The sequence below is a fragment of the Rhinolophus sinicus genome, linkage group LG13 (assembly GCF_036562045.2).
Source record: "Rhinolophus sinicus isolate RSC01 linkage group LG13, ASM3656204v1, whole genome shotgun sequence".
Taxonomy (NCBI): domain Eukaryota; kingdom Metazoa; phylum Chordata; class Mammalia; order Chiroptera; family Rhinolophidae; genus Rhinolophus; species Rhinolophus sinicus.
The window spans coordinates 41,352,742-41,373,925 of record NC_133762.1 but is presented as its reverse complement, the minus strand read 5'-3'; the positions used below and the strand labels follow the sequence as shown (position 1 = coordinate 41,373,925).

General features: G+C 44.8%; 1 protein-coding gene and 1 pseudogene across 7 annotated transcripts in view; one reads left to right on the top strand and one right to left on the bottom strand.

Moving 5' to 3' along the window:
- EBF4 (EBF family member 4) overlaps window positions 1-21,184 on the bottom strand; it is a 53,818-nt gene that overhangs the window by 6,416 nt on the left and 26,218 nt on the right. For 3 of the 7 annotated variants that reach the window (XR_012491124.1, XR_012491123.1, XM_074317447.1), the window contains exons 8-11: window positions 2,571-2,652; window positions 1,654-1,771; window positions 1,421-1,554; window positions 1,201-1,327 (exon numbers count right to left, since the gene is read on the bottom strand). Coding sequence is in view for 5 of the 7 variants with exons in the window: in XM_074317447.1 (XP_074173548.1) it covers window positions 1,201-1,327; window positions 1,421-1,554; window positions 1,654-1,771; window positions 2,571-2,652 (461 nt within the window). In the remaining 2 variants the exon portion in view is untranslated. Of the gene's footprint in view, window positions 1-1,200; window positions 1,328-1,420; window positions 1,772-2,570; window positions 2,653-21,184 lie in introns of all 7 variants that reach the window. The other 4 variants (XM_074317446.1, XM_074317445.1, XM_074317449.1 and 1 more) reach the window with 2 other exon arrangements.
- LOC109448416 (small ribosomal subunit protein eS1) lies at window positions 14,711-15,529 on the top strand (annotated as a pseudogene).

Below are 21,184 nucleotides of genomic sequence, written 5' to 3'. Positions count from 1 at the left end.
CTTTCGGAAAATTCCGGACCCACAGGTCAGCGAGGTTCGAAGTTTCCTCAATTCCTGTTTTATTAGAAAAAAAGGAAACTACCGTATATACATATTAGCTTCTATATTCCTGGGGGCAGGACTGGAGGAAGCGTTTTCTTGTTGCATTTGGTCTCATCGGGAGTAAGTTATTATGTTAAAAAACAAACAAACAACAGTCTCCAATGATCACAACTCAGGTAGACTCAGCACCTGCGCCTTAGAGCTTTGCGTGTGCTCCAGGGAAGGAACTGGCCCACACCCAGAGCTCTCCGGAAAACCCAGGACGCAGCAGCCTCCTGACCAGGCTCCTGACGCCCTCCTCTCCTCCTCCATTTCCTCCTCATCCCAACCTCACCTCCAACTCAACTAGCGTCAAAGCCTTACCTATCTTCACCTCCAACTCCAGATTTAGAGAATTTCCTTTAGTTTACCCCAAAGGGTAAAGTGCTCATTCCCGGGTCTTTGCACCTGCATTCTTTCTCCCAGGACCCTTTCCTTCCCCATCGCTATCACCCTATTCTTCCCTCCCGTCCCATTTAGCCCGCTCTCCCGCCAGGACGTATCCCCTGGCCGCCACCCCCTTCACCGTGTATCTCCACCCACCGCACACTGTGTTCACAGCTCTGCTGCCCCCAGTTAGACTGGAATTCCCTGGTAGTAAGTAGGCTCACTACAGAGTGGCCGGAGTCCCGTGAAGGGCAAGGTGAATATCTTTTGGATGGGGTAGGGGAGATGGGAAAAAGTGGCTGGCTTGGGCTGGGGAGGGTGGGAGGGTGGAGGTGGAGAGGATCCTGGATCAGCGAGCCTATTTTGGCGCCCCTTTGAAATAAACATCCCGTGGAAATATTCTAGACTCTGGGGAGTGGGAAGTTCTATACACCCTGGCGAGAAGGCTCGAAGCAGAGTGAAGGTAAAGGGCGGAGGCTCAGCGCCAAGCAGGGGACTGAGGAGCCAGGAAGAAAGACAGAGAAGCACAGGGAAAGAAGGTCGGGAGCGAGGAGGGGTCTTAGGGCATTCGGGGATGGGGTGGAGGCGGGAAGGTCAGCGAGCGCTAGGGGGCCTGGCCAAATTGTTGACCTTGGCTAACTCCGGGACCAAGGCTCACACCGCAGGGTGGGTGGGGCCCAGTCCTTCGACCCTAGGCCTTCCTCCCTCCTCCCCTCCCCCCCCACTCCTTACCTGTGTAGACAAAGCGGCCGGGGGCTCCCTTGCAAAATTGCTTGGACTTGTAGGACAGAGTCACCTCCACCACCCCGGGAATGTGCCGCGGAGGCGTCTGCACCCGGATGGCGTGGGGAGTGATGAGCTGCGAGGGGAGAGGGGAGGCCTGTGAGTTCCGACCTGGAGACGGGAGGGCCCAGCCCCGAGGCGCGGAGGGAGACTGGCGGGAATGGCCCACCTCGCTCCACACGAGCACGTTCCCGAACACGACCTGCAACCCGTCGAAGAAGTTGTCGCCGATGACAATGACGGTGGCGCCGCCCGTGGTCCATCCCTCCCCAGGGCTGATGGCCTTGATGCAGGGGGTGGCAGCTGGGAGGCAGGAGAGGAGCTGGGTCAGGGGCGGGCGCCAGGGTGGGGACTGGGGGCTGGCTGGGCCTGTGGCAGCCGGGGTGGGCCAGGGATCCTGACCTTCGGAGGGGTCCAGGCGGCGCGCCCTGCGGCCATGCTTGGAGTTGTTGTGCACAAACATGTTGTCGGACACGGCCAGCACGTGGCCGTCCACGCTCACCGTCGTGGACACCACCACCTGCAGGGAGAGCCGAGGCCAGCCTGGCTGGGGCCCTCGGGGCTCCCGGGAGGGAACTCTTGTGGGGCACCAGCAACTTGATGCCTGGCTGGACGCTGGAATTCAAGGGTCACTGGCTTGGGGAAGAGCTTCAGCCCCTCAGGGGCTGAGCTGGTAGAAGTGGAAGGTGGGCCAGCTGTGTCAGGTGACACCCCCAGATGCACAATCTCTGGCTGCCCAGGGACACTGACCCCGCAGGAGCCAGAAAAATCAAGAGCCCTGGAAAAAAAAACTGGTCCTTGGTCGGATTGGCTACTGTTTTTGCACATATACACCCCAGGTTGTATCCCTGGGGCTCCAAGGCAGGAATGGGTCTTAGGCAAGTGGGAGTGAGAGTTTTGATTGGGGGAGCAGCTTCAGCCTGAGAACCCATCAGCAAGAGCCCCCACCCCTGGGAGGAAATTGGACCTGCCTCCTTCTTCACCCCCCTTCACTGGGAGGGGTGTGCAGGTTGGGGATGTGCTGAGGGCAGCTGCTCTCCCGCTTCATGCTATGCAAATTAGCTGGGTCGTTAATCATGTAAAAATGTCACAATTAGCATCTCCTTAAGTGGGACTCTAATGAAGCCTCCCTTGGCAGCCAGCATAAGTTGAGATGGAGCTGCCCCACCCCCAGCAGGCACCAGGCCTGAAGCACAGGGGCGGTCAGGGATCTGCCCTCCGGGGGCCTTTCCCAGAGTGGCAGGGCCACAGCCTCCCCACAACTCCTAATACCAGGAAAGGGCAGGTTTGTAGGGGGGGAAGCCCCTCCCCAGACCCACCTGGAAGCGGCGCATGTCTCTGGGATTCCCTGCGTTCTTTAGGCAGTTCTGGTTGCATTTGAGGAAGAACTTGAGGAAGAACCTGAAACAGTGTGGTTGGTGGGCTCAACGGTCTGGGGGTTCTGGAAACAGATGAAGACCCAACTGCTCCCTGCCATGCCCCCTCCCAGCAGGGTGACTCCCCTCTGCCTGCTCACATGTAGACACACACCACCTATTCCCATCACAGAGTGCCTGATACCCATGGAGTAGACCCATCCCAACGACTACATCACTACACAGACTATCCCCCACAGTGTAGGATTACAGAGTGCTTATTTGTCTCACAAAATGTATACTCATCACACCCACACAAAGTATATTCAAAAAGAATATGTGCATTACATACACTGTATATACCTATTACTCATGAATAATACACACCACACAATGTATACTCCATATGCAGCAGGTACTCACTCACACTTGCCCCACTCCATGTATATTTGTCATAGTATATGCCCATCACACATATAGTGCATCCATATCACATAGCATATCCCTCCCCCAGAGTGTATCCATCACCCACACAGTGTATACTTGTCATCAACAGTATATCCATTCTATACATCGTATATGCCTTATATACTGTTACTCACAGAACACGGCCATCATACAGAGTGTATACCCACCACACTCAGAGTATACCCTTCAAAGAAGCATATACAGTATGTACTCCACATACGCCTATACTTATCGCGCACACGTTTTATTCATCACACACGTAGTCTATACCCATCATGCACAATGTATGCCCATCCTACATATAAGCACAGAAAGAATATGAGAATATATGCATTAATACACCATTTTATGTTGTATATGATTACCTAAAATTTAGTCATTACAAATACGGTACAGTCATCACATATAGCAAGCATATCCCCCAGACAAATCCCCCTCACACACAGCAGATCTCACTCACACACAGCAGACCCCCTATTCCAGGACACACACACCCTGCGAAACAGATCTCCCTCACACATATTCTGTATGTATATAATATGTATATAATATGTATATAATAGCAAAACCCTAATCACACCAAGCCTATACCCATCATATACACATGGTGTACCTGTCAAACACACCGTACAGATACAGGGAATACCTTCTTTTTCATATACAGTAATCGGGGGGAAAAAAGTACAGATATGCAGTGATGAGCCTGCTTTATACACAAACACATGGGTATTTGGACCTTCAGTCCTTCCAGGCAGTTGGCTGTGATGGTTGGGCCTTGGCTCTGCCACCCTCCAGTGAGGTAACCATGGATAATATCGGTTTTGTACTCTTAGTAAACTCAGAACACTATTGATATCTACCTTAGCCCCTACAGGACTCTCTGAGCATCCAGGGAAATGCCCTTTACAGACTGTAGTGGGCAGGGCTGAAGTGTGGCATGTGGCACAGCCTCCTAAGCCACTCTATGAGCTCCTCTGGCCAGCTCCCTCATTTTATCACCATCCCCTGGTTTTGAACCCCAAATCTGAATATACATTGAACTCATCAGAGTTGCCTCCAAAGTCTATGAAATTCACATTCAGAGGAAGATATGTTATAGGCTCTGAAAGCTAGTTCCCAAAGACAAGGTCCCCAAGTGTTGGGAGGGGTGGGTACCCCCTCTGAAACAGGTGTCCCAGGGAGCAGCCCCTCATTGGGTGATGGCACCAGTCACTTCCCTGGAGATGTACCTCCCCCCAAGCCCTGCCTCTTTCCCACTGCTGACCCCTTAACACCTGTCATATTCTCCCACACAATGGGTGGCCCTCTGGGAACCCCAAAGTTTCCCTTTACATAGGGACATTACATCAGCATGCATTTCCAGCCACAGTGGACACCCCCAAAATACTTTCACATGGTGTAGACCTTCTATACACCCTTCTAGAGCACTCTGAGGTACAGACATGTCATAAGACCCCAAATGGTACACACCCACTGTGTACACACCCCATCCACTCCTATAGGATACCCTGCAGTGCAGACAGTTTATATGCCCCCAAATGGTAGTCACCACAGTATAGATGCCCTATATAACCCAACAGGTGACCCCAAGTGCAGGCACCTCAAATGCTCCCCAATAGTATACCTGTACAGTGTAGCTACTCCATTATCTCACATTATGTGCCACAGCAATGACTTCCTACACCCCTATAAGACACCCCATGGTGTAGACACCTCTATGCCCATAGCAGTCACCTTGGGCATGCCCCACATTTATATGACAGAGTGTAGACACTCTAATCACACACCGTTTATTTAAATTCCATATTCATGTGCTCAGTGCTCTGCAAGGTGTCAGAGAGAGGAGGGCAAACCAGCAGGATAGGACACAAGCCCTGTCCTGACGGAAATTAATGCTAGCCCTTGGATGTCACTGCTGATGCAACAAGCACGGGAGTGCCTCATAGAGGAAATATCCACGCACATGCCTGCTGCACCCAACCCCACTCCCAAACCTACAGAAGCCAGAAGAAGGTTCCCTGAGATGGGGCTGGAGATGTAGGCTCGCGCCCAGCCACTGACTCACTGTGTGGCCTGGGGTAAATCCTGCATCGCTGGCGTCCAACTTCATCCATGAACCAGGAAAGTAGAAATTGATGGTTGCTGAGGCGTCTTCCAGTCCTGTTTCTGGGACATCCTTTATTTCTGACCTTCCAATGCCTCAGGCTGCTGTCTCCTGCAGGGCCTTGGCTCCCCTTAGGGGAGCCCCCGCTTGACCCCTTCCACAGCCCTTGCTCTGTAGGTCTTCCCACCCTTTCCCTTTCTATTATAGATTGTAGTTGTTCTTTGGGTCCACACCAATTCCCACTTCTTGCCTATCAGCCTTTTCTGGCCACTCTAGGCTTTAGGGACCAGCCCATCTTGAGAACCCCACGGTCCTGCCAGCACCTCCATCTATGTGGACCTACCCCAAGACATCTCAGTGTTTGAGCCTGGCTGACATTACCTGCAGAGTAGTGTTGAGTAAGAAGCAGCCACACAAGGCCTGGGCTCTCTGTGGGGGTGATGAGAGTTAGTCTCCTTTTCCTTTTCCTCTGAGCCTCTAGCTCAGAGCCGCACACAATTGATGTCATCGATGATGGAGATGCTGAAATCTCACCCACTACCAACTGGTAGTCCATGAGGCTGCCCCACCCCCCGTCAGAGGCCCGGCCAATGCACACACTTTCCAGATAGCCTGCAGATACTGCAGCATATCCCCTGCTCCCTGCCAGCCTCAGGGCTGTTGAGAAAAATTATCCACAACTTGCAAATAAGGCAAAAAAAAAAAAAAAAATAAGACCGGAGTCCTTTCAAAGTTATCCTGGTACAGTGGTTTTCAAAGTGTGGTACCCAGACCAGCAGCAACAGCAGCACCTGGGAACTTGCTAGAAACGCAGAATCTCAGGTCCCACTTCAGACCCGTTGAGTCAGAAACTCTTCGGGTGGGAGGAGGCCTAGTCATCCGTGTTTTCATAAGCCCTCCCAGTGACTCTGATGCTCCCTAAAGTGTACGAAGCACTGCTTTAGAGCTTCACTGTCCCACTCGGCAGCCACCAGCCCTGTGTGGCATTGAGCACTTCACATGTGGCTAGTTTGAATTGAGATGTGCTGTAAGTATAAAATACACATCAGATTTCAATTGTTTCATTAGAAAAAAAGAATGTAAAATATCTCAGTAAATTTTTTTGGTATTGATTACATGTTGAAATGGTATTTTGGATATATTGGGTTAAATAAAATATGTTGTCACAATTAATGCTATCAGTTACTTTTTTAAAAAATGTGGCTACTAGAAAATTTTCAATTACATATGTGGCTTGCATTATATTTATACCGACACTGCTGCTCTAGAGTATTATAACAAAGTCATCTAAGATTTAGCTGATTCTCCAAGGGAAAGTAACTTTGACTCATATTTGCTATTGATTGGGGTCCAGATGCTGCAAAGTTAGGTGTTAATCTACAGAAAACTGACAAGATGTAAATGATTTTTGTTGGGAGAAATAAATAATTTTTGTTTAGTAGAGAAATATAGTTCTAAAGGTTACAATTTTTATTGTCCTATGGACATTAAATAGCTTTGTATTTAACTTGGCCATCTTATTCCGGTTTTTTTTCACATATCCCATTTCTTCTCCCTTCCTCCTTTCTTACCCCCACTCCTTCCCATACTTCCCTGGAAGGAAGAGAGCTTGGCAGGGTCTGGGTAAGTGAGGATCGCGCCATTCTGCTCTGGGGCCTCCCATCCTAGGCAGGAAGGGAGGTGCACTTTGTTGGGCTGTGAAGCCCTGCTTGTCATCAGGGATGCACCTCTTCCCCCTCCGTGTAAGCCTGGATGATGCTGGGGGTGGGGAGCATAGGGGGATGGGAGAAGAGGTTGTTTCTGAGCAGCCACCCCCCATGGAGCTGGAAGGGAGACCCCTTTCCTTAGCTTGGGAAGGGCCAACCACAGCGCTGGCTGATCTGAGTATCTCCCTCGAGGGTGAGCATTTTAGATGCCACCGGGGTTAGACAGGACCTGTGCCCAGTGACATCCTCTTTGTGGCCATGAGGCTCTTTGGGGGCATGGTCCCACAGAAAGGGTGGTAAGAGAACGGTAAAGTCCCAGGAGCTGCCATTAGAATTACTAGAAGAAAACACCACAAATACAAGGATGAGTTACAAATATAATATAAAACTGTGCAAAAAATTTTAAAGTCATCCAGGTCTAATTTATCAAGCACTTGGCAAGAGCCTGGAACCCGTCACTTGCATTATCTTGTTTGATCCTCTCATAGTCCTGAGGTGGTGTAGGTCTATAATCATTCCCACTTTGCAGATGAGAAAACCAAGGACAAGCAAGAATAAGCTACAAAGTCACAGTAAATGCCAACATCAGAATACAAACTTGGGACTTTATGCACCACTGATGTTGACAGGAATCATAGGAAAGTCCCTCAAATGGGGTTCTCACAGTCCATCTGAGCCCCAGCCACAAGGCTTCTGTTGCAGGACCCTGCAGCAAGCTGTCCTTCAAAAGAGGCAGGCCAAACAGGGACCATGTTAGCTACGGAATGGGCATTTCCTCAAAGTCACACATTCATCAGGGTTGCAAAGGAGACTCAGTTTCCCTTGCCCCTATTTGGGCCTTTGGCTGTTGTGACTACTGCTGTCAATCTGAGAAGATTTTTCAGGATTAAAGACAAGTTGCCCAAGATGAGCCAAGAGTTGATCAGTGTTGAAGTTCAGTGAAGGGTACATGTGGTTCATTATTCTATTCTGCCTATATGTTCAACATCCTCCATAACAAAAAGGTTAATAAAATACCAGATGAAGAGCTGTGGACAGTGGCCATCCAGCTAATAAAGCAATTCAAAGGTGGTCGTTATGCATCCTGACTGATGTCTGTGATTTCAATGAAACATTAAGAGCAATTCACACACACCTACCTTACTACACCCTGAACTTAGTTTAGCCTTTTTTTTTTTAGATTTTGTTTTTATTAGTTTCAGGTGCACAAAACAATGTAATAGTTAGACATTTATCATTTATATCCCTCACTCAGTGTCAACCCCCATCCCTCCCTCCACTATCCCTCTGACATTGCACAGAGCCAATACATTTCCACTGTGTCTATTCCTAATGTTGTACTCCGCTTAGCCTCCTTAATCATTTCTATAAATGCTTTTTATTTCTCCCTGTAAAAACTACTCAAGGTGAAATTAAAATAAAACTTCCTTGTCAATAGAATATCCCTTACCAAAGAAGCAAATGCTGGACTGACTCAAGTGCAAACATTGGCTTTACACAAAACTTCTCAGGGGTGACACCACTGCATAAGAAAAGCTCTCCTAGCACAGTGGTTTACTCAAAAGAGACGAGAGATAAGAAAAGTGCGGAGGTGATTGATGTGAATCCACTGTTAAACTCTGGGTTCTCAGGGGCTGGAGAGCAGAGTGGGATGGAACTGCTCTTTGGAAGGCAGTGTCCAGGTACCACATGGTGCCTGCCTCGATTCCCTCACCCCACGCTTCTGTGGGTGTTGGCTGTCAAAGGGCTCACGGCGACCTGAGAATTATCTTCAGCGAGAAGCCTATGTTCCCACAGCCAAAACAGACTGACATCCCATGGATGACCAACTCTTAGTGCTATTCATACCTCAGAGCTCCCCAAAGGATCAGGCTGGAGCTCGACTCCAGCTGAGACCATCTTCTTGCTAACTCCTTCTGCCTGGTCCTGCTTCGCTCACTCCTTTTCTCCCCAGAGCTCTCCTCCCACACACCACGTTCACAAGAATCCCCATCTCTCGCTCTGCTTCTAGGAATCTCATCCTAAGCAACCAGGTCGCAGAGCTTTTTACCAGCTTTTTTCTCCCTACATCCCCGAGAGGTGCTTACTTAGTGTTGAAATTGTTCCCACTTCAAAAGAGAAAGTTGTTAGTAACTGATAGAACTGGATTGAGCCTAAGGGCACTTGCAACTATAGGACTGTCAGGAGCAAGGGAATGAATTATAAGTTTTAGATTACAAGTTCTGTCCAACAGAACTTCTCCCAAAGTGATATCCACTAGCCACATGTGGCTACTGAGCACTTGGCATGTGGCTAGTGTGACTGAGAGACTAAATTAAAAGTTTTGTTTCTTTTTAGTTAATTGAAATAGTCACATGTGGCTCGTGGCTACCATATTGAACAGTATGATCGAGAAGGAGGAAGTAGTATGGATGGACACATGAGTTGGGGCAGGGTGCTCAAAACAACACAGTATCTTGGGAAAGGAAGCAGATTGAGAGCAAAGGGTAGAATAAAACTAGAGATTTATTTCCAAGTCAAAAGTTGGCACCGCAGCCTGAGATGTGTGTGTGGGGAATCCTCCATTGATTTTTATCCCAAAGGGCTCAGAAGAAACAAAACATCTTCTGTGGCAGGGTCTGTGCTCGCCACTGTTTTCCTTGTTTGCTGCCCCCTGCCCCCAGCTCAGAGGAGGGTACAGGTGGCTGGAACATTCATTCTCTCATTCATTCAATACACCCATTTAAAAAGATGTATTAAACACCTTCTGTGTATCAGACAGTGGAATCTAGAGGTGAATAAGATCTTAAGGAAAGTATAATCCAGCAGGAAAAAGGGAAACTTAAAGTACAGCCAACAAGATAGAGGGGTAGGCATGGCAGAATAACTTGCCAAGCGTAATCTGTAGCACCACTCTGCCTGGGAGAGGTGGAAGGGGTCCTAGAGGTCACATGTGATCTTGGGCATTTTGAATCTTGGAGGACCAGGGGCATTTTCCCTTGAAGAGAAGTAGAAGTCAGGAGCCCTCCATGAGAAGGGAATAACAACCCTACCAAGGGACAGGTGGCATGCATGGCACACTTTCCCAGCGGTGCCTGACAAGATGGAGGAGGGCAGCTGAGGACCAGTGCCTGGAGGGGTTGGCAGCAAATCATGCAGGCTGGGGACCCTGTGGGTGACAGGGAGTCAGCAGGAGGTGACTTACTGGCTGTGTCATTTGGAGGAGTCATTTTGCCTCCAGGAAGAAGCAGGTACCAAAGGGCCTAGGCCAGAGAAGGAATGGTGAATGAGGAGGTTGGTGCAATAGTCAAGGCCCAGGTGGGGTGGCCCTGATGGGGGCGGCCCATGCTACCTCCTGGTCTTGGCCTGGGGCAGCAGCCAAGGCCCAGTGTCCCCAGGTCCATAGCCACCTGGACCTGGCCTCCCCACCATGATCCTTACTAGGGCAGAGGTGGCTGCAGTGCAGATGGGCTGGGGGGTCTATAAATAGCCAGGGTGCATACATTAGCATGCCAATGCACCAGAACCCCATCCTCTATGCTAATGGCCCACCATGCGCCTGAACACCTTCTGTTCCCCTGCATGTATTTGCATGCACAATTAGCATAATCTTGTATAATTAATGAACAGCGTCAATTTTAGCTCCTAAGTAATTTGATTAACATGTTGATAGGGCACTTACTAGGCTCTCCAAACCTCAGGGCTGGGCATGGGGCCTGAGGAGAGGGGGAAGGAGGTGCAGAGACTGCTAAGGGGCCCCCAGCTGCCCATGAAGAGAGGTGGTGACTCCACTTTTCTCTAATGGGGCCTGAGGGGAGAGGTGGAGAGGCTGCTAATGGGAGGCCTCTGGGCACCCCACATGAGTGGCAGGGACAGGCTGGAGTGTGGTTACAGTGGGTCATCTGAGCATGAAGCCCATTTGTGCCTGTGTGGACACAGAGATACACATGTCCCTTGAATGGACTCCCGGTCCAGGGAGTCTTCAGTGAATGCAATATGGGAAGAAGAGGAGGAGGGATGGAAAAAAAAGTAGGATGGTTGGGGGGCTGGGGATGGATGGGCAGACGGAAGCCACAGAGGAAGAAGGTGTGCTTGTGAGTAATCTGGGGACATAAAGAAGAAGGTGGGGGTCCTGAGACTGAAGGGAAGAAGTTGTGTGCTCCTCTGTCCTTGGGCGGGTGAACCAGGCTCCAAAGCCAGAGATCTTGGCACCTCTTATTTATGAATCATGGGAGAGGCAGAGGGTGGCGCTGGCAAGGCCTGGCACCTTCCACAATGAGCCAAGTGACCCAGGGCAGAGAGAACATACAGAAGGCTTCCTATTCAGAGACAGACTCTTTACCAACCCTGATATTCCAGGGCCCCTGGCAGAGGCTCACATTCCTCTTCTGCTCCTCTCTGACTGTGGTAAGAGTCAGGAAGTTCTTCCCTGGCTCTGACTTGCTTCCTTGTTGCTGTTGAGGCTCAGTTACTCTTACCCTCAAAGATGGTCAATCAGGGTGAAGGTGGGGTGGTAATAAATGATATTGTGGCAGGCACTGTGCTGTGCATTGTGGAAATGCTTCTTACTTAACTTCACAACATGCCTACAAGCTGGGGTTAAGAGTCGGCTCCATTTTACAAATGAGGAAACAAGCTGAGAGAGGTGAGACCTGGCTCCGAGTCATATGGTCAGACATTCCAGGCTGACTTGAGCTCCCTAACCCTGAATAGCCCTTAGCTTTATGGTGAGAATTTATTATTCAAATTGCAGACAGTTCAATCATTAGCCATCTGCCACTCTACCTCTTATGGTCCCCAGGCCTCCTCATGCCTGCATCCCTCTCTCCTGCAACATCCGCCGGGGGCCTTGTCCGCAGCGTCACTTCAGCCTCAGCATGGGATCACTCTGATCTCAGGTTTGGTTTCCGCCACCCAGATGTCTTCCCTTACGCCTTTGCTCTGAAGTAGTGGTGGCTTGGAGACTCTTTGTGACTGGCATCCCAGGCCACATGAGCCCCAGGGCACATGGGGGACTCTCACATGAACCCCTTCTGCTTCTCCCTCCCTCAAATGCTCCCAGCTCTGAAAGGGGTGGGACAGCGGAAGGGAGTGCAGTTAATTCTGCAGGCCAGAGGGAAAACTTCAATTCCATGTCAGCACTGACTCAGCAGGGAGGTTGTGGGACCTCAAGGGGAATTGCCAGAACGGACCCTGGACAGAAGCCTGTACTTGCAGCATCAATGTGGGAGTAAAGAGACCCTGCTAGAAAGGGTAGAAGAACACAACAAATGCTATCAGGGGCTTGTTTTGTGGCTGCAGAGAAAAACAAGGAATGTTCCACTGACCATTGGATTAGGAAGGGGGCTTATTCTTTCACAGCTCGCACAACCCCTTTTCATCAAATTACATTTGTCACATTGTACTTGATCTAGGAATTGGGGTCTAAGTTTGCCATCAACACGGTAGACTTAAGGTTATCTCTGCCAGGTGGCTCAGACGACCTGTTTGAACAGTCATTGAATGATACCCATTGTGCACCAGGCACAACTACATGCCAGACAGTGTCCATAGCCCACAGCTTCTGTCCACCCCTGGGAGCCAGAAGAGACCTGTGGGCCTCCTATGGGAAGGAATCTTCCGCACCCACAGAGTCATCCCATCCTACACAGAGTCATCCCAGCCAATCAAACAAATATTTAATCTTAGAGCCTTGATGTCCAATAGCCATTTTAATGTGGCTATTTACATTTTAATTAATTAAAAATTAAATAAAATTAAACATTCAGTCCCTCTGTCACAGCAGTTACATTTCAAGTGCCCGACTGGCTCATGTGGTTATTGGCTACCACATTGATCAGTGCAGAATGTTGCCATCACAGAAAGTTTTATTGGATAGTATTGTCTTAAAACCTTACATCGTTCTTCATTTCCTCTTATTTTCAAAATTATGAAAGGCTTCATAATTATGTTTTGTCCCAGCTGCTCTGTAAGCTCTCAAAGGGCAGGAAGCATTGTTTAAACTTCTCTTTCTTCTCCTGAGCATCCATCACAGTGCCTGCCCCACAGCAGGTGCTTACTGATTCATGATGGAATTCTAGAGTCAAATTTACTGTGACATGATGAATGCTGGACCAAAACCCCCAAATCACTTTTAACAGGGAACAATGTAAAATCTTGTACTCAAATTAAAAATATCAATTACAGAGACAGAACTTTGAGAATTGCAGAGCAAAGACCTCTGAAAATTTGTTCCTCCATAAAGCAACAGGAACATGGGTAAAAAGTGTCAAAATTAACTTTTTCAGAGCCCTGAAAATTAACAAAAAGTTTGCAACAATTGAAGGAGTATTTGTTTAAGAAAATGCCTGACTCTTAGTAAGAGCGGAAAACTTTCAGTGTTTTAATTTGCCCTATTCCCATCCTCCTCTCCCCAGCTCTGTGGTAGCCTTAAAAACCAGCAGACTTGAAACCATGGTAATTGTGAAAAATAGCAGTCTGGTAACTACTGGAAAGGACAGAATGGGCTTGGAACTTCTCAGCAGTATGAATTTCCAGACAATTGTCACTATTTGATCTGCCTGGCAGCTCCCTGACAGACCCATTCTCAGTACTTGTTTTTTGACCTGATTCAGAGCTTGCTTAGTGAAAAATGGCCTATTTTCAGGGTGTTTGTTGAGAACAACCAGGGGCAACTGTTCCACACTGCTGTTGCATGAGGCAGTGATACTAGTTGGGGCAAACAGGAGTCTGGGAAAAGTGGGAATGAGATGTTTGTGGGGGCTCTGAAAAGCTTTTACATATCCCTGGAGACTTAAATGGCCAGGTGTATATGCAGGGAAGATCTCAGAAGGCCCTCCCTAATCTCTCATCTCTGGTTGACCTTGAAAGCCTACTTAAGCAAGAAGTGAAAATTAAGGCATAGCATTAAGTTGCTGGAGTATTGAAGGCACGCTCCAACATACACACAGAATCTTTAGGCAAAGGGTTGAAGACCTATTGGTTCAAAGCATTTAAGGAAGTGCCTGTCCAATCATGAGCTGACCACTAGGCTAAAAGAACAGAAACTTTAGTGACTACACATGACAAGGAATACAGACTTTATAGAATTGGTCCTGGAAAGTCACTGAATAAACAAAAAGTAACAGCAACAACAATAAACATTGGAAGAGGGGGTCTGATTTCCAGAGTTACCACATTATATTATTAAAATATCCAGTATTCAACAAATAATTATGAGACATGCAAAGTAACAAGAAAGTGTCCTCCAGGAAGCCCCCATGTTAGATTTACTAAACAAAACTTTAAATCAGCAATTATACACATGTTTAAAGAACTAAAGAAAATTATGCCTAAAAAATTACAGAAAAGTATGGGAATGATATTTCACCACATAGAGAACATTAATAAAGAGATAAAAATTATTTTAAAGGAACCAAATTTAAATGCTGGAGTTGAAAAGGACAATAATTGAAATGAAAAATTTCTAGAGCAACTCAACAGTATATCTGAGTTGACAGAAGGAAAAAAAAACAGTGAACTTGAAGATAAGTCAATTGAGATTAACAAGTTCTGGAGCAGAAAGAAAAAAGAATGACAAAAAGTGAATAGAGCCTAATACCAACATACACATTATGGGAGTCCCAGCAGGAAAGAGGAAAGGGAAACAGGCAGAAAGAAAGTTTGAATAAATAATGGCTAAAAACTCCCTAAATTTGATGAAAAACCTTATTCTGCATATCCAAGAAGCTTAATGAGCTCCAAATAGTATGAACTCAAAGGGATGCACACATAGACTCAACTGTTAAAAGATGAAGATGAAGAAAGAATCTGGGGCGGTTTTTTTTTTTTGCTTTCTGAGCAACATCATGGTGGTCAGCATGAATAAGTGCCTTATGAAAGGCGGCAAGAAGGGAGCCAAGAAAAAAGTGGTTGACACATTTTCTAAGAAAGATTGGTATGATGTGAAAGCGACAGCTATGTTCAATACAAGAAATATTGGGAAAACACTAGTCACAAGAACTCAAGGAACCAAAATTGCATCTGATGGTCTCAAGGGTCGTGTTTTTGAAGTGAGCCTAGCTGATCTGCAGAATGATGAAGTTGCATTTAGAAAATTCAAGTTAATTACTCAGGATGTTCAGGGCAAAAACTGCCTGACTAATTTCCATGGCATGGATCTTATCCGTGACAAAATGTGCTCCATGGTCAAAAAATGGCAGACCATGATTGAAACTCATGTTGATGTTAAGATTACCGACGGTTATTTGCTTCATCTGTTCTGTGTTGGTCTTACTGAAAAATGCAACACTCAGATTCGGAAGACTTCTTATGCTCAGCATCAACAGGTCTGCCAAATCTGGAAGATGATGGAAATCGTGACCCGAGAGGTGCAGACAAATGACTTGAAAGAAGTGGTCAATTAGTTTATTCTGGCTAGCACTGGAAAAGACATTGAAAAGGCTTGCCAATCTAGTTATCCTCTCCATGATGTCAAAATGCTGAAGAAGCCCAAGTTTGAATTGGGAAAACTCATGGAGCTTCATGGTGAAGGTGGCAGCTCTGGAAAAGCTACTGGGGAAGAGACAGATGCTAAAGTTGAATGAGCTGATGGATATGAGGGCCCCAGTCCAAAAATCTGTTTAAAAATCAAACTTTTCATGGTGACAAATAAAACCTGTTGCTGATGAAAAAAAAAAAAAAAAAAAAAAAAAGAAAGAATCTGGGAAGCAACAAAAGTAGAAACTCATCACGGACAAGGGATCCTCAATAAGATTAACAGCTGACTTCTCATTGGAAACCGTGGAGGTTAGAAGGCAGTGAAATGACATATTCAAAGTTCTGAAAGAAAACAACTGTCAACCAAAAATTCTATATCCAGCAAAACTATACTTCAAACATGAACAATAAATTAAAATTCAGTAAACGTGAAGGATGATTTAAGACATTTCTAGATAAACAAAAAGTGAGAGAATTCATCACTAACAGGTCTTTCCTACTAGAAATATTAATGGCAATCCTTTAGTCTAAAGTGAAAGAACACAAGACAGTGATTCAAACCCATTTGAAGAAATAAAGAGGACTGTAAAAGTAACCATGTAGGTAAGTATAAAACACAATACGTATGTATTTTGTTTGTAACTATTTTGTTTTCCTATCTAATTTAAAAGACAACTGCCTATGTAGGGGGGGCAGGAAGTATATAGATACTCTGTAATTTCTGCTTTTGCTGTAAAACAAAACTGCTCTAAAAAATAAAATCTATTCAAGAAACTACATAAAGCAGTAATTATAAAACTGTGTTGATGGGTTTATAATGTATAAACATATACTGTGATTGACAAAGATATAACAAAAGAGCGGAGAGGGAATGGGGCTATATTGGAGCATTGACTTTTATACTCTTAAAATTGGTATTCATCTAAATTAGATTATTTTAAATTAAGATATTAATTGTAATTCTCAGGGCAATCACTAAGAAAATGACTTAAAAATTAAGTAAAAACAACAACAAAACTTAAAAGGTACCCTGGAAACAATCCATTTAACACAAAAAAGGCAGTAATGGAAGAATACAGGAACAAAAACAAAAATGAAAAATAAGACATATAGAAAACACAAAGAAAAATGGCAGATATAAATACTCTTTTATCAGTAATTACATTAAATGTAAATGGATTAAACACTCTAATTAAAAGGCAGAGATTGGTCAAATGGATTTTAAAACATAATCTAACTGTATGCTGTCTATGTGAGACAGTTTAAATTCAAAGATTGAAAAAGGTTGAAATAAAAGCGTTGGAAAAATATATCAAGCAAACCCTAGCCAATAGAGAACTGGAGCAGTTTTATTAATATCATACAAAATAGATTTTGAAACAAAGTTGTTATGAGACAGAAAGAATAACAATTATAAACATACATGCACCTGATAATAGAGCTACAAAATACATGATGGAATTGAAGGAAAAAATGGATAAATCAACAATAATAGTTGGAGACTTCAATGATCTATTTTGAGTAATGAATAGAACTACTAGGCAATAGGTCAACAACAAAAAAAAGAAGACTTGTATTTCATACAATAAATGAAAAACATTTTTATATAGTTATTTCAATACTTACCATCATAAAGATTTCATTTCCACCTAGTTTTACCTGAATTCAACATGATCTCAATAAAATTGACATACAATCAATAGAATGGAAAGATAACTACAAAATGGGAGAAAATATCTGCAAATCATATATTTGATAAGGGATTAATATCCAGAATATATAAAGAACTCCTACAACTCAACAACCACAAAAAACAACCCAATTTAAAAATAGGCAAAGAACTTCAATAGACATTTCTCCAAACATGATGTTACAAATAGCCAATAAGCATCTGAAAAGATGCTTAACATCACTTATCATTAGAGAAATGCAAATCAAAACCACAATGAGATATCATTGCATACCCTTTAGGATGGCTACTATAGAAAAAAAAGAAAAGGAAAGAAAAAAGAAAATAAGTGCTGGCAAGGAAATGGAGAAATTAGAACCCTTGTATACTGCCAGTAGGATGGTAAAATGGTGCAACTGCTATGGAAAATCATATTGTGTTCCTTAAAAAAATTAAAAATCCAGCAATTCCACTTCTGGGTATATATCCAAAAGAATTGATATCTCAAATACCAATATCTCAAAGAGATATTTTCACACTCATATTCACAGCAGCATTAGTCACAATAGGCAAGATATCTGTTTCACAACAACATGAATATACTTAACACTACTGAATTGTATATTCAAAACTGGTAAAGATGGTAAATTTTATAAGATGTCTTTTTTTACCACAATTTAAAAAATGAGGGGAGAGATCCAAGATGGTGGAGTAAATACTGTGCCTGCTTCTTTCAGAGAATGCATTAAAATTATAAATAAATTACAGACAATCTGAGAACCATCTGAAGTCTGGCTGAACAGAGTTTTATAAATAAAGATATAACGAAGAAGCCAGGTTGAGACTGGTAGGAGGGGTGGAGACACAAAATGGGCTGGTTCCAAACCTCTATGTGGTGGTTGAGAACCGGAGGTATATCAAGGCCGTGGAGGTTTCCCCCAGAGCAGAGAGAGATCCCAGCCCCACACCGGCCTCCCCAGTCCAGAGTACTGGTGGCAGTACTCTGTGAGGAGCCCCCACAACATTTGGCTGTGAAAATCAGTGGAGATTCTGACCACCCCGGTGGTATAGAAGGCTGCAGGAAAGCTAGACGTCCTCTTAAATGGCCCTCTCTTGTCCCCAGGCACTCACCCTGGGCTCCGGTGGAGGGACAGTGACTTGGGGGGCATTAGAGGTGTGCAGGCGGTGGACTGAGATGTGTGGCTTTGGGGCAGGGCTGGACGAGGGTCACCATTTTCCCTGTGTGAGGTCATTCTCCCATGCAGTCGGGAGGCAGGTGCCATCTTTCCTGTGTTGAGCCCTCCCCTATGGGCCAAATCTGAATCTGATTGGTCTGATGAGCTCCGCTGCTCCACCCTGCTGACTCACTAGGAACCCACCCTGCCCAACCCCCCCCCCACCAGAATCACTTCTTCACGTGAGCAGCCAGCCCCACCCACATTGCACTCTTTCTTGGAAAACTATCAGAGTCCCCAGGCCCCAGATGGGCGGTGACTAGCCCTGGTTTGCTCTGAGACTTTTGCTGAGTAGCTCCAAGCTCAGCACTGGCACCAAACCAGAGTCTACATTAACCTGGTGACCACAATTCTTCACACTCAGCCTGAGGGCCAATCCCACCCACTGACATGCCAATAGCAATCAAGGCTCAACTACAACAGGAGGGCACACACAACCCACAAAAGGGACACTCCTGGAGCACCCAGAGCAGGTGACCAGGGAGACTGTGCCAGGGCCCCACAGGGGACCTACTACATAAGGCCACCCAGCCAAGACTGGCAGACATAGAAGATCTACCTAATACAAGAAACAAACATGGACAGGCAGCCAAAACGAGGAGACAAAGAAATACGTCCCAAATGAAAGAACAGGAAAAAACTCCAGAAAAAGAACTACTAAACAAAATGGAGGCAAGCAACCTACCAGAGACAGAGTTAAAGACAATGATTATAAAGAAGCTCAAGGAGCTTAGTGAAAACTTCAACAGAGAGATAGCAAGCATAAAAATAGGACATAGAAACCATAAAAAAGAACCAGTCAGAAGTGAAGAATACAATAACTGAAATGAAGGCTGCACTAGAAGGAATCACCAGCAGACTAGATGAAGCAGAGGATCAAATCAGTGATTTGGAAGATAAGGTGAAAGAAAACACCCAATCAGAATAGCAAGAAGAAAAAAGAATTTTTAAAAAATGAGGATAGTTTAAGAGACCTCTGGGACAACATTGAGTGTAACAATATTCATATCATAGAGGTACCCGAAGGAGAAGAGAAAAAGCAAGGGATTGAGAACCTATTTAAAGAAATAATGACTGAAAATTTTCCTAACCTGCTGAAGGAAATAGACATACAAGTTCAGGAAGCACAGAGAGTCCCAAACAAGATAAAGCCAAACAGACCCACAACAAGACACATTATAATTAAAATGGCAAAGGTTAAAGACAAAGAGAAAATCCTAAAAGCAGCAAGAGAAAGGCAACTAGTAACTTATAAGCGAGCCTCCATAAGATTATCAGCTGATTTCTCAACAGAAACTTTGCAGGCCAGAAGGGATTGGCAGGAAATATTCAAAGTGATGAACAGAAAGAACCTACAACCAAGACTACAACCAAGGCTATCATTTAAAATCAAAGGACAGATAAAGAGCTTTCCAGACAGGAAAAAGCTAAAGGAGTTCATCATCACCAAACCAGTATTACAAGGAATGTTAGAGGGACTTCTTTAAGATGAGGAAAAAAGAAAAGATCAAAATTATGAATAATAATATTGTAATAACTGCATATTTAGCAGTAATTACTTTTAATGTAAATGGATTAAATGTTCCAATCAAAAGACATAGGAGAGCAGAATGGATAAGAAAACAAAAGCCTTACATATGCTGCCTATAAGGGACTCACTTCAGATTGAAAGACACACACAGACGGAAAGTAAAGGGAGGGAAAAAGTTATTTCATGAAAATGGAAATGAAGAAAAACAAACAAACAAAATCTGAGGTAGCAATACTAATACCAGACAAAACAGACTTTAAAGCAAAGGCTATAACAAGAGACAAAAAAGGACCCAGTAATCCCACTTCCAGGTATTTATCTGAGGAAATCCAAAATGCTACTTTGAGGGGACTTGTGTATATATTCATGGCAGCATTGTTTACAATGGCCAAGATGTGGAGGCAGCCTGAGTGTCCATCATTGGAAGAATGGATAAAGAGGAGGTAGTACACATATATAATGGAATATTGCTCGGCCAGGGAAGGAAATGGGTTCTTGCCATCTGCAGCAGCATGGATGGACCTGGAAGGTACTATGCTGAGTCAAATATGTCAGACAGAGGAAGACTGATGCACTGTGATTTCACTTATATATGGAATCTAAAGAACAAAATAAACAAAATAGAACAGAAACAAACATAGATACAGAGAACATTTTGACGGTTGCTAGATGGGAGGGGGTTTGGGGGTGTGGGTGAGAAAGGGGAAGGGATTAAGAAGTACAAATTGATTGTAAAAAGTAGTTATGGGGATGTAGGGTTTAGCATAAGGAATATAGTCAAAAATATTGTAGTAACTATGTATGGTGTCAGAGGAGTACTAGATTTGTTGGGGTGATAGATGGGAAGGGGTTGGGGGCAGGGTGAAAAAGTTGAAGGGATGAAGAAGTACAGATTGATAGTTACAAAACAGTCACGGGGATGTAAAGTACAGCCTGGGAATATAGTCAATAATATGGTGATAACTATGTATAGTGCCAGGTCAGGGGGATCACTTTTTAAATTATACAAATGTCTAACCACTTTGCTGTACACCTGAAATTAATATAAACTAATATTGAATGTCAAAAAAATGTTGTAAAAACTATACATGGTGACAGAAGGGTACTAGATTTATCGTGGTGATCACTTCGTAAGTTATATACTGGTAAATGTCTAATCACTATATTGTGCACTTGAAATTAATAAATATTGTATGCCAGCTGTAATTGGAAAATAAAAAATTATTTTCAAAAAATGACACCAGGAGGTAATTTTTTGGTGACTTAGACAAGCTAGTTGTACAATTAGTATGAAAAAAATAATCCAGAATAGTTGGAGAAACTCTAAAATATAAGAGTAATAGGGAAGGAATACTAGATCTACCAGTTACTGAAATATGTTGTAAGTCTTCAAAAAACAGCATCATAT